The following is a 12,514-nucleotide window of genomic DNA, read 5'->3' as shown; positions in this document are numbered from 1 at the left end:
TGTTTTTTACAGTAGTAAGTACCTGTTAAATATTGATCAGTATTTTGTAATTTTGGTTGCACCTGTCAAAACTGTCTCTAGTTGAATAGAATAACAGGACTTTTTAAATTCATCATACCAGACAAATGTAGGAGGTTTCTCATAATGCTTTAACAATTTCTTGCAAGTCTACATGTGTTATGGAATGTATTTCTAGCACTTACGGCATGAATTAGAAGAGAAGTTTTATTTGGGAAACTTCCACTGGAAAGATGTTTGGCCCAACGATGCTGCAGCTCTCATGAAGCAGTTCATCCGAGATCTACCAATACCTCTGTTGACATACGACTACATCGATGCCTTTCCACAAGTCAAGTGTGAGTGTTGTGCATTAGGGGTAATAGCTGGTGCAGCATAAATCAAATGGTCAACTTTGTGTACTATGACTAGTGTTGTTATAGCCCAATCATGTACTATGACTAGTGTTGTTATAGCCCTATCATGTACTATGACTAGTGTTGTTATAGATCAATCATGTGCTATGACAATGTTGTGATAGCCCAATCATGTACTATGACAGGGCTGTTACTTCCCTATCATTTACTATCACTAGTGTTGTTATAGCCCAATCATGTACTATGAAAGTGTTGTTACTACCCTATCATTTACTTTCACAAGTGTTGTTATGGTCCAATCATGTACTATGACTAGTGTTGTTATTGCCCAATCATGTACTATGGCAGTGTTGTTATAGCCCAATCATGTACTATGACAGTGTTGTTATAGCCCTATCATTTACTATCACTAGTGTTGTTATGGTCCAATCATGTACTATGACTAGTGTTGTTATAGCCCAACATGTACTATGACAGTGTTGTTATAGCCCTATCATTTACCGTCACTAATTTTGTTATAGATCCAATCATGTATTATAACAGTGTTGTTAGTAAAAACTTGTTACAATGCATGACTATTATTATTGTTACAATGTGTGATATGTTGTGGCAGTGTGATCGTGGTGTGTACAGTATGTGACGGAGTGATTGTGTTTATGTTACAGTGTGTCTGTTGCTGAAGTGTGTAGTTGTGTTGTTACAGAGCGTGATCATGTTGTTACATAGAGCGTTTGTGTTGTTAGTAATTGACTGTTAAAGTGTGTGGTTGGTTTGGTACAGATTGAGACTGTCGTGTTGTTACCATGGTTACCGTGTGTGACTGTTGTTACAGCATGTGATTGTGTTCATGTGTTTACTGTTACAGAGTAATTGTGTTGATGTTATTACAGTATGTGAGGGGGCACAGGTGGCCCAGTCGTCTAAGGCGCCGTGATTCACTGAGCAGAGTTGCATCCCTTGGGCACGCCAGAAACCTATGATTGTGGGTTCGAACCCCGGTTCGCCCCGATGATGTTTCTAGGTTTGTCAGCACCATACCCGTGCTCGTGGGTTTCACCGAAGTGGTAAAAGTCAGAGACTTGCATCACTTAGGGCTTTCCCCCCACATTAAGCTGACACGCCGTGATATAACTGGAATACTGTTAAAAACAGCTTAAACCCAACTCTTACCATCTGTGATTGTGTTACAGCGATCAAGACAGTGCTGGAACAACTGAAGTGCCTCAACCTTCTGGTGCTGCTCCTGCCTGATGAACATCGGGAAACTCTCAGGGTCAGTCACCGCACAGACAATATCTTGTACCTTACAAATAGTCCATCGGTCTTAAAGGATACATTGGTTGATGTACCCTCGGTGATAGCTTATGTTCCCTGAGCCCAACAATAACAAATGTACCTTACATGTTAGCAGGGTACATTGAAAATAATAGAATGGGGCTCTGCCAATCAAAATCCACAATTGAACGTAAGATAAACATTCATATAGCCGGGGGTAGTCATGGTACGAATCATCTTGAACATGCACATAGCCAGAGGATGAGTGAAATGGCTACCATAACACATGACATATTGAAAATGTCATTTCTGTCTATTACTTAGACGGGGCGGTCGGGGAGCCTAGTGGTTAAAGATTTCGCTCATCACGCCCAAGACCCGGGTTCGATTCCCGACATGGGTACAATGTGTGAGGCCCATTTCTGGTGTCCCCCGTCGTGATATTGCTGGAATATTGCTAAAAGAGGCATAAAACCATACTCACTCACTCACTCACTCACTCACTCACTCACTCAGTCATTTCTGCATGTATCATGATGAAATTAGAAATGCTGCAAGTATGGGCATGTGGAATAACGTGATATGATTATTGGCATATTTTGGAAATGAAACAACTACTTTGAATGATTCCAGCTTGGTAGCTCTACAGAAACTGCTTACCGAATTCCTGACTTTATAGGTGGATGCCATTGTTTCTTCATAATTCAGAGGGGGCACAGGTGGTTGTGCAGAGTTGCATCCCTTGGGCCATGCCATGATCGTGTCTTCCAATCCTGGTTCACCCAAATGTGTTTCTAGGTTTGTCAGCACCATACCCATGCTCATGGGTTTCACCAAAGTGGTAAATGTCCTGCATCACTTTGGACTTTCCTCCCACGTTTAGCTGACATGCTGTGATATAGCTGGATTACTGAACACAACTCACTCAGTCTCATAGTTCAGGTGAGCTACAGAGCCTAGTGGCTCTATTTTAAAGTATAATAATCTCTTGTGTTGTTGGATTGAATATTGTCTTTTCAGGTTTTATTAAGATTTCTGCGTAAGATTGTATCCTCCAGTAAAGACAACAAGATGTCATTGAGCAATGTTGCAATGATAATGGCCCCCAACTTGTTCCTGGGACCAGCTACACGTAACAAGTCACTGAGCATAGAACAGAAGGAGCTGAGCAAAGCACACGGAACATCAAGTATCGTGAAGATGTTGATCCACTACCAGGAGGAACTGTGGACGGTAAGCCGCTTCTGTAGAGTCAGGGAAATATGTCTAACACATCACGATTACTTATTACCTTATATCTATCGGAAGCATCAAATTATAGGAAAAAATTATAGGAAAATCCAGTTAATATATTAGACCATCTTAAAATTTAAAGGTTGCATCAAGGCGCAAGAAAATATAAACCCCGCACATATTTTTTCAAGAGTTGTTAGGAAATACTACCAGTGTACAGGGGAGGCAACATTCCCTTATGATGTCACAATGGAAAAGTGACATCACGTAGTAGCATTGCTGGGGCGGTCGGGTAGCCTAGTGATTAAAGCGTTCGCTCGTCACGCCGAAGACCCAGGTTCCGAAATAGGTACAATGTGTGAAGCCCCCGCCGTTATATTGCTGGAATATTGCTAAAAGCGGCGTAAAACCGAACTCACTCACTCACTGACAGATATATTGTAACAATGTTGGAGTATTGTATAATATGGTCAAGAGTCTAGATTAAAACATTTGTTCCTCTAATCTAATGCTTATGTCAATGGACCAATTAAATATCAGGTAAGCAATCTGGCAGCCAATAAAAATGTTGAAAATATTCTACATATCCTACTGTGTACATGGACCATGAACGTCTAATGAGGATCAGGGTATGGAAGGAACAAGAGAGAACGACAATAACATACCAGACAAGATGGCATCACAGGTAATCTGGGGCATGACTTCATGTGACAATGGTGTTGTACATTTCTGCCAAGACTTAGACAATCTGGCAGATGAGGGAGCCGCCATGGTGTTCTACGTCCCTGTATTGTGTCACTTTTTGCAGGTGCCCCCATCCTTTGTCAGACAATTGAGGATTCAAAACGAGGCCGATATTTTGCGGAAAAATAGGGTAAGGAAATAATATCATACATTAAAACAGTATTATAAATATGTAAGTATGTATGTCAATTTAAGCAACAAAATCCTTTCCATAATTCATCCGGGCTTAGGCGGGAAGCGGGCGTGGAAAAGGTGTGGGCTGGGCGAAGCCTTTCGGGGCTATGCCCAGACCGCTGCCTCGACCGCCTCGTGGACCAATTTAGCTTGCGGGTTATCCTTCGGGGTTCCCGCATCGTCTGGCAATTAACGGCCACCTCAGAACTGGCACGGACCAGGGGAATCCGACTGTCTAATTAAAAAGCATTGTGATGGCCGCAACCTGGTGCTGACGCAATGTGATTTGGCCAGTGCTCTGAATGTCAAAGTGAAGAAATTCAGTCAAGCGCAGGTAAACGGCGGGAGTAACTATGACTCTCTTAAATTCTGAAAGCAGTCCATTGTTTGATTCTGACTATATCATGAGCATGCTTTAATGAATCACTGTCAAAGAGTGATGAGACCACATGAGTGCATCATGCCCTACTGAGATTATATGAGGGCAATAGAGGGACAGTTTCCATGATGAGGACATATATGTAGTATCTTCTGTGTTCTCTGTCTGCAGAAAAGAGGATTCCGATCTCGAAAGGACAAGAGTGAAGCTTACAGAAGGTCAGCGCCTGTATCAGAGGTGAGAGTGGCTGCACAGTTGACAGTATTTCCCTCACATTAATTTAATAGCTGATTCAGCAACTGACATGCCTGTTATGTTCTGAAGGTTACTTTACAATGTGGTGTGAAGCAGTCTGTTGTCCAATACACTTTACCTTAAGAGGGCTGTGTACTAGCCCAGTGGTTAAAGTGTTCGCTCATCACGCCGATAGCCCAGGTTCAATTCCCCTCGGGTACGAGTGTGAAGCCCATTACTGGTATCCCCTGCTGTGATATTTCTGGAAATTTGCGGTGTAAAACAATACTCACTCCTTTTACCTAAAGAGGGACTTTGCCCTATTGTCTGTTGCCTATGTTCGGAATGTGGCACACAAGCCAAGTTTGTTGAAATCTATTATAATTTATCTGTAAACAAATGTTTTGAGAATTATCATACTTTCAGTTCTGATGGGAGTGATTAGTTAGTGTAGGGACTTTTTTTGTGGTATCTCCGTCCCTGCTGTAGTTACACATGCCTGTGTTTGCCCTCAGGCGGACCTAGCAGAGGGGGTGATCCTGGTGAAGGCGCCGCACCTCACCAAACTCTCCACCAGGATGAAGCTGGATGAACTGACCACAGCCAGGGACATTGTGGCCAAGTTTCGCCGCATCGCAGGGCCACACCCGAGTGGGGGGCTGGGGGAGAGGTCTGTACACAAGCTGATTGCTCAGAATAATTGGATCATAGGTTCAGTTTGTTAACTAAAATACAAAAATTATGGTTTGTATCACATTATCATGCTATATTTAGCATCACTGTGCTTTTCTATGTGTATCATTATTGGTATTTCTGCACCAGTGCAGAAAAGGGAATTTTCAGGTCACATGTTACTTCAGAGCTTCCAGCCTTTGGGTGTGGATTGATGACTTCCTTTAACTCAAAATGTCAGTTAGCTAATTATCATTTGTATCACCATTGTGCAAGGGCATACACGGTTCTATAAGCTCATCATTATTCATCATAATATTCACTGTGGCCATTTAGACCTGTGAGGATCCGGGCTAGAAAAGGTCTTCAGCAACCCATACTTGCCATAAAAGGCGACTATGCTTCTTGTAGGAGGCAACTAACGGGATCGGGTGGTCAGGCTCGCTGACTTGGTTGATACATGTCATCGTATCCCAATTGCGTGGATCAATGCTCATGATGTCAATCACTGCATTGTCTGGTCCAGACTCAATTATTTACATACCGCCGCCATATAGCTGGAATATTGCTGAGTGTGGCGTTAAACAACAAACAAACAAACAAACAAACACTGTGGCCATTTCAAATGGTTCGAAATTCAAACAAAAAGATCTAATAAATATAACATTGTTATACTGAATTGTGATTTGTGAGAATCATGAAGGCATCAATGAAGTGGCAGGTGTGTGAAGAGTGAGTGAGTGAACGAGTGAGTTTGGTTTAACGCCGCTTTTAACAGTTTTCCAGTTATATCACGGCGTGTCAGCTTAATGTGGGAGGAAAGCTCGAAGTGATGCAGGTCTCAGACATTTACCACTTTGGTGAAACCCACGAGCACGGGTATAGTGCTGACAAACCTTGAAACATAATCGGGGCGAACCGAGATTCGAACCCACAATCAAAGGTTTCTGGCGTGCCCAAGGGATGCAACTCTGCACAGCGAATCACGGAGCCTTAGACGACTGGGCCATCTGTGCCCCCCTCAGATTGATGATAGTTTAGTGGCTTGTATGCAAAATGATAATTATGTGGCTTGCTGTTGCAGCTTCTCATCACGAGAGCATCACAGTCATGCATTGCACAGCATGAGTTTTCGCAACCCAGACAATGCACAGTTTGCAGATGACAATGCATACCTATTTGAGGTTGGAGGCAATATAGGTAAGACTTCGGTATACATGGTTGGGGCTGAATCAGTAGGACTTTGATATACCTGGTTGGCATGGTATAAAATGTACATTATGTTGAAATGTAATCAGTAATGAAATACATCTTTTCTTAAAATGTCCCAATTTGTCATGTGTTTGAAAAATCAGTTGCGACCAGATTACTACTGTAAATATCCTAACATTAGTATTTTAATTCATGTGATTTTAAGCTCATATTAGTTAAACCGGCAAGTCATGTTTTAAAAGGTGTGCATATTCTCCATTAGATTGGAAACATAAGTCCAGATATATACAATGAACACTTTTTATAACCAGACAGTGTAATTACATGATCAGTACGTATTTGTTGACATGGTATTTCCACTTTTACATGCTCACAGTAATGTCTTTTTGTTAGGAAAAAAACCCATCAAAACTCTTCAACTCTGTGTATAAGATGCCCCCCCTTGAAAGCCCCTAATTGTAGGTATGAAAAACTTGCCTTATACACAGAGATATACAGTATATACTCTTCACGCTATCACTGTTGTGATATATGAGAAAATATCATCTTCTGTGTGATGTTGGGGCATCACTGATAAGGTTTTTATACACCATTTATCTGAACAGTATACAGATATTGGTAAGAATATGGTATACCTCTTAGGACATGGTTGGGGCAGTAAGACACTAATGGTATACTTAGTTGAGGCAGCTCTGATAAGAATATGAGTTGCCTGATGAGTGAGTTGTGTTTAACGCCGATTACAGTATTCCAGTTATATCACGGCGTGTCAGCTTAATGTTGGAGGAAAGCCTGAAGTGATGCAGGTCTTAGACAAACCTTAGGTGCTGACAAACCTAGAAACATAATCAGGGTGAACCGGGATTCGAACCCACAATCATAGGTTTCTGGCGTACCCAAGGGATGCAACTCTGCACAGCGAATCGTGGCGCCCCCAGTTACCTGATGAAGGCAGACAGGCAAGGTAGCAGCACGTAGGAAACTACTCTGCACTGCTTTACACATACATAAAGGAAAGATTGACTGATGTTTCTTCTCTTTCTGTGAAAATGCAAAGAACATTTTCCAGTACAGTTGAACTCTGTTGCCTTGAACTCCCGGGGGGCAGAGATTGACACATCCAGTAACAGAAAGCAAACATCCTCTTGGTTTGTTTCACCCATTTTGCTCTTTGTCATCACAGTGCAATCACGTGATGGTGCGTGGTGCACATTATAGAAGACCAGGTGTTGTTTCATTGAGAACATGTCAAGTCACCTAATGATGGCAGCTTCTACTCACACCAATGAACAGTTACTTGATACAAATTTTAACCAAGTTAACCAAATTTTAGTTTGACTAATGAGGGTACATTTCAGTTATTTTTAAATTTTGAGACTATGTATGGAGGAATACAACACATCCAGTATCGACACTAAAATAGTGATAAATATAGTAAGAGCATGGCCAAATCCAGCATGTTTAAAAGGGAGGGGTCTAAAATATCCCAATCCTCTCTCGATCAGTTTTACTGCCTACAACACACATTACACATTTGGTTTTCAAAATGGTGGTGGTGGTTTCCAAACCCCCTGGACACCACCACCACCACCCCTACCCCCCACACCCCTACCCCCCACCCCCCACCCCATCCCACCACACACACACACCCCACCACCACGTCCCCGACTTTAGAACAGTGGAGTTCAACTGTACATACAAGTTCTTTTCACAATTATAGCTAAAATAGATAGAATTATCATTAAACTGCTCCTTCATCAGGTGAATGAATGCCACGAGGCAGAGAGCATATACATGTACATGTAAGGACAACCCAATTAATAAGATAACAAAAGGTGGAAAATAACAAAGAGTAGAAGCTAACAAGGGAAGCCAACAGATGATTGGCGCTGTTAGGTGATTAGCAATAGACAATAGAAGCCAACACTTAAGTATCATAGATGAGTAATTGGTAATGGACACTGGGCTAAATTAGCACTGATAGGTGAAAGAATGGACATAGCAAAGAATAAAATAATAAAGAAGTTGACATCCATATATTTTCTTCCTTATGTGTATCACTTCTAAATGCCTTTCAAAGACCTGACAGGAAGCAAGCTAGACAGCCATGGTGCATGAAGTGAGGAGATCTTTTCTTGTTGCCAGGTGAACGTTGTCTCGATCCCCACACTCGGATGATGAGCCTCTTGCGGATCAACCCACATGCAGAATGGGTTATTAAAGTGCACCATAGATAACTCAAGTCAGTTCTAGAACATTTTATAGAAGACTTGAACTAAAAGCTGTATTCACAGTGTCAAGGCCAGTTGGATGAAGCTTAAGTCATCTTATAAATCAACTGTCGGTGACTTCTGTAATTTTAAGAAACATAACTTCATAATGTCAAGGGCTGATGATGGAAGGGTCAAGGACAAGTGATGGAAGGTCAAGGTTGGATGAGGGAAGGTAAAGGTCACTAACAGGATAAGTTCCTCTGTTTACAAAGAGCAGTGTGTTAGCGATGGACCTATTTCCAACAGGTGTTATATCGGAGTGATGGAAGGTGTCCAAGACAAAATCCACGGACTGTTTATATCGGAGTGATGAAAGGTGTCCAAGACAAAATCCACGGACTGTTATTGAGGTGCTAGTCTTGTTTGAAGTGTGCACTGGTTGTATGTATGCTCTCTGATGAGGGCTGGACGGATTATGCCTGAGGAAACATCCTCCACCATGACACCTCTGTAGCAGACACTCATCATGCAACAAACAGTGTCCAACACCACTGTGAGTCCAATACTTCACTTGTGACAAATTATCATCACTGATTGGCATGTTGTTAACACTTGTAACATATGTTGAGATTTATATACAAATATATTGTTTATGTTAAGCAAGAAAACAGCAATATCTTATACAATGGATTGTACAAAAATTGATGTGTATAATATCCAATATTGAAAAGAATTGTTGCTCATCGAATCGACAAAATATTTTTTCATTTGAAGCCAAATATTTTGAAAGCCTGAATCTTGTCTGATCTGTTTTGTTTTGGCCTTGCTCGAAGGCAGGTTAGTTCAAAGTCAGTGTTAGATAGCGATCTGTACCGGATTAGGACAAGGGGCAGGCGATAATCATTTACAGCGTCAGTAGTTCTCAGGTTTGCACACACTACCTTCCCCCATGACCCATGAATTCATAGAGGTGGAGGGGTAGCCTGATGTTAAAATGTTCTTTCATCATGCTGAGGCCCTAGGTTTGATTCCCCATATGGGGTACAGTGTGTGAAACCCATTTCTTCTCTCCCCGCCGTCATATTGCTGGAATATTGCCAAAAGCGGCGTTAAACTCAACTCACTCACTCATGAATTCATGGGGCTGTGATGTGGTGTAGTGGTGACATTTGTCTATTGTAGGTTTGCTAGTGGCATGAAGCCATGTATAACTCACACAAGTATAGTCAGTTCTACCCCGTGCATGAACTTGGTGCGAACACTGATGTTAAAGCAATAACAATAGCGACTGTAACAAATGTTATATTTGGGATAACTCTTTCTTAGTAAAGTACAGATTCTCGTACTTTTTTTAGGTTGAGTCCCGTCCGTACAATAGCGACTACCCCACAAGCGGCCTTTTGTGTTCATTGGTGATGTTGGCACATAGTGTATACAAAGCTGTGAACTACTAAGGGGAAATCACTTTGTGACTTAAGTTTTGTGAGATTTTTCTTCTTATGTAATATAGATTCATTCTTGTCATTTCTATCCAGCAGTTCAATAAGGTTATAGGAAGCAATGTTGGAACCAGATGGCACTGTTTCCACATAGGGTACCTTCCTTAATGACTGTCTGTCATCTTGTGTTCAAGGTGGAAATGCTGAAAGTTATTTTAACATCATCCTAGATTAATAACATGTATATCCTCTCATAAGAGGCCAGGCAAATTCTTATTTTGAGGAAAAAATAAGAAATATTTGATGAATGTATATGTTGTTATCCATAAAATTGTGTCTACCTTGTCATCTGTCAACTTCTAAGTAATGCCTATCAAACAAAGAATGTATTTTACTTCTGAAAACATTGTGAATGGTATGTAACTGTGAGAAGATGCAGATGCAAGGTGTGATATATGCAAGTATGTCTGTATGACTCTCTGCCTCTGTATCGCTGTTCTAGCTGGTAGGGTAGGCCTGTATCTCCGACTACAGGTTCAGGAGTACCGGTAATGGTAGTAGTTGATAGTATTAAAGCAGCATAGAGCAGAGTGCCTATCACTGTCTGGATCATGCTGAAGTGGAGATACAAGTGCAAGTGTTTGCATGCAAGCAGTTCATCTGCGATCAGCACATGGGTTATGTATTTGGGAAAAACTACCAGTTAAGGGACCAAATGGTCGATCACCGTTTAGAAGATTTAGAAGATTGAATGATTAATTATTTTGTGCTAAACACTTACCAGTACTTGACAAGGCACTGCATCATCAGTTTTATAGCTATTCGGTTCATTATTTTTGTTATTTTGGAGTGATGACGTTGATGATTGTGAATCCACTCTTAACTCAATACTAATCTGCTGGCCAAAATATCACAAATATCAACTATGTTTTTTTCTTCTTGCAAATTCAAACTAATTTCAGTAATGGAAACTTAAAAAGGTCAACAGAGAAATAACATGACTCTTCACGACTGACCATATTTTTCTGGGTTTTTTTCAGTTTATATTTTATTTTGACTACCGACTGTATGTTTTTAAAAATTAATTTGTAAACCAAGTAATAGGTAAAATGAGGTATGGGTCTGGATTAAACTTAAAGCTGGACTACCGGTAACTTGTGTCGTGTCTGGGAACACTGCTGATGCTGTGACCTGTAACATGGTCAGTAGTCTGTGAGGGAGGTGTACCCAAGGTGTACATACACACATCCCTTACTGGGGTAGATGTGGCTTGGTTCAGTTTGGTACCCAGGTAAAACTCACTTTTAACACATGGTATGCTTGTTTGTGTGTTACACAGTGTATCTGTTTGTTATGAATTGTATCTGTTCTGCACAGTTTGTATGTCATGCAATATAGTGTATGTGTGTTACACAATGTGTAAGTGTTTTACTTGTAAGGACCCGAGTAGCAATATTAAAGGAGAGTGTGTATTTGGATGCTTAGATGGATGTTTGTTTGACTAGCAGGGAGCCACAGTGTAGTTTGGGTGCTATCTAGTAGTAGTAGTAGTATGGGGATGCTGGTACTGTAACTAAATGGCCATCTCCCTCATCTATGTGTCATCTTGTCTTCTTCACAATACCTCCCCTACACACACAATCCACCCTTGTCCTTCACCAGAACATCCCAATCCCACCCTCCGCTCTTGTCAGTCACCCTCACCTCTCGACAGTAACCCTCACCTCTCCACAGTCACCTCCCCTCTCCACAGTTGCTCACTCACTCAACAGTCACCCTCCTCTCTCAACAGTCACCCTCACCCACCCCTGTCCACAGTCACCCTCACCCTCCCCTCTCCAGTCACCCTCCACTCTCTCCAGTCACCAAACCCCTTTTGACAGTCACCCTCCCCTCTAGACAGTAACCCTCCCCTCTCTCCAGTCACCAAACCCCTTTTGACAGTAACCCACCCCTCTCTCCAGTCACCCTCCCCTCTCTCCAGTCACCAAACCCCTTTTGACAGTCACCCTCCCCTCTCGACAGTAACCCTCCCCTCTCTCCAGTCACCAAACCCCTTTTGACAGTAACCCACCCCTCTCTCCAGTCACCCTCCCCTCTCTCCAGTCACCAAACCCCTTTTGACAGTCACCCTCCCCTCTCGACAGTAACCCTCCCCTCTCTCCAGTCACCAAACCCCTTTTGACAGTAACCCACCCCTCTCTCCAGTCACCCTCCCCTCTCTCCAGTCACCAAACCCCTTTTGACAGTCACCCTCCCATCTCGACAGTAACCCTCCCCTCTCTCCAGTCACCAAACCCCTTTTGACAGTCACCCTCCCCTCTCTCCAGTCACCCTCCCCTCTCTCCAGTCACCAAACCCCTCTCTCCAGTCACCTCTTGAGTACTGTGTTGAATACAGTGTTGTGTACAGTGATGTAACCAATGCTGAGTTGAGACTGATAACTGGTCTCTGTATATATGGATTATCACACACTGCATGTCAGATCGGAGAGAAATGAAAGAGCGTAACTATGTCCAGTTTTACATGTGAGGATCCATTTCAGACATTGTGTACATACTACAT

General features: G+C 42.0%; 1 protein-coding gene across 4 annotated transcripts in view; it reads left to right on the top strand.

Annotated features, from left to right (window-relative positions):
• Nucleotides 1-11,840, top strand: part of LOC139462010 (rho GTPase-activating protein 18-like) — a 62,102-nt gene extending 50,262 nt beyond the window's left edge. For all 4 annotated transcript variants that reach the window (XM_071243612.1, XM_071243779.1, XM_071243542.1 and 1 more), the window contains 8 exons: nucleotides 197-356; nucleotides 1,565-1,647; nucleotides 2,670-2,882; nucleotides 3,691-3,756; nucleotides 4,351-4,416; nucleotides 4,929-5,083; nucleotides 6,170-6,285; nucleotides 8,443-11,840. In XM_071243612.1, the coding sequence (XP_071099713.1) occupies nucleotides 197-356; nucleotides 1,565-1,647; nucleotides 2,670-2,882; nucleotides 3,691-3,756; nucleotides 4,351-4,416; nucleotides 4,929-5,083; nucleotides 6,170-6,285; nucleotides 8,443-8,534 (951 nt within the window). In that variant the 3' untranslated portion in view covers nucleotides 8,535-11,840. The remainder of the gene's footprint in view (nucleotides 1-196; nucleotides 357-1,564; nucleotides 1,648-2,669; nucleotides 2,883-3,690; nucleotides 3,757-4,350; nucleotides 4,417-4,928; nucleotides 5,084-6,169; nucleotides 6,286-8,442) is intronic.
• Nucleotides 11,841-12,514: the final 674 nt, after the last annotated feature.

Source organism: Haliotis cracherodii, unplaced genomic scaffold, assembly GCF_022045235.1.
Source record: "Haliotis cracherodii isolate W230 unplaced genomic scaffold, xgHalCrac1.p SCAF_1, whole genome shotgun sequence".
NCBI classification, from domain to species: domain Eukaryota; kingdom Metazoa; phylum Mollusca; class Gastropoda; order Lepetellida; family Haliotidae; genus Haliotis; species Haliotis cracherodii.
Note: the sequence above shows the minus strand (reverse complement) of the source record. Positions and strands in the feature narration are given on the sequence as shown.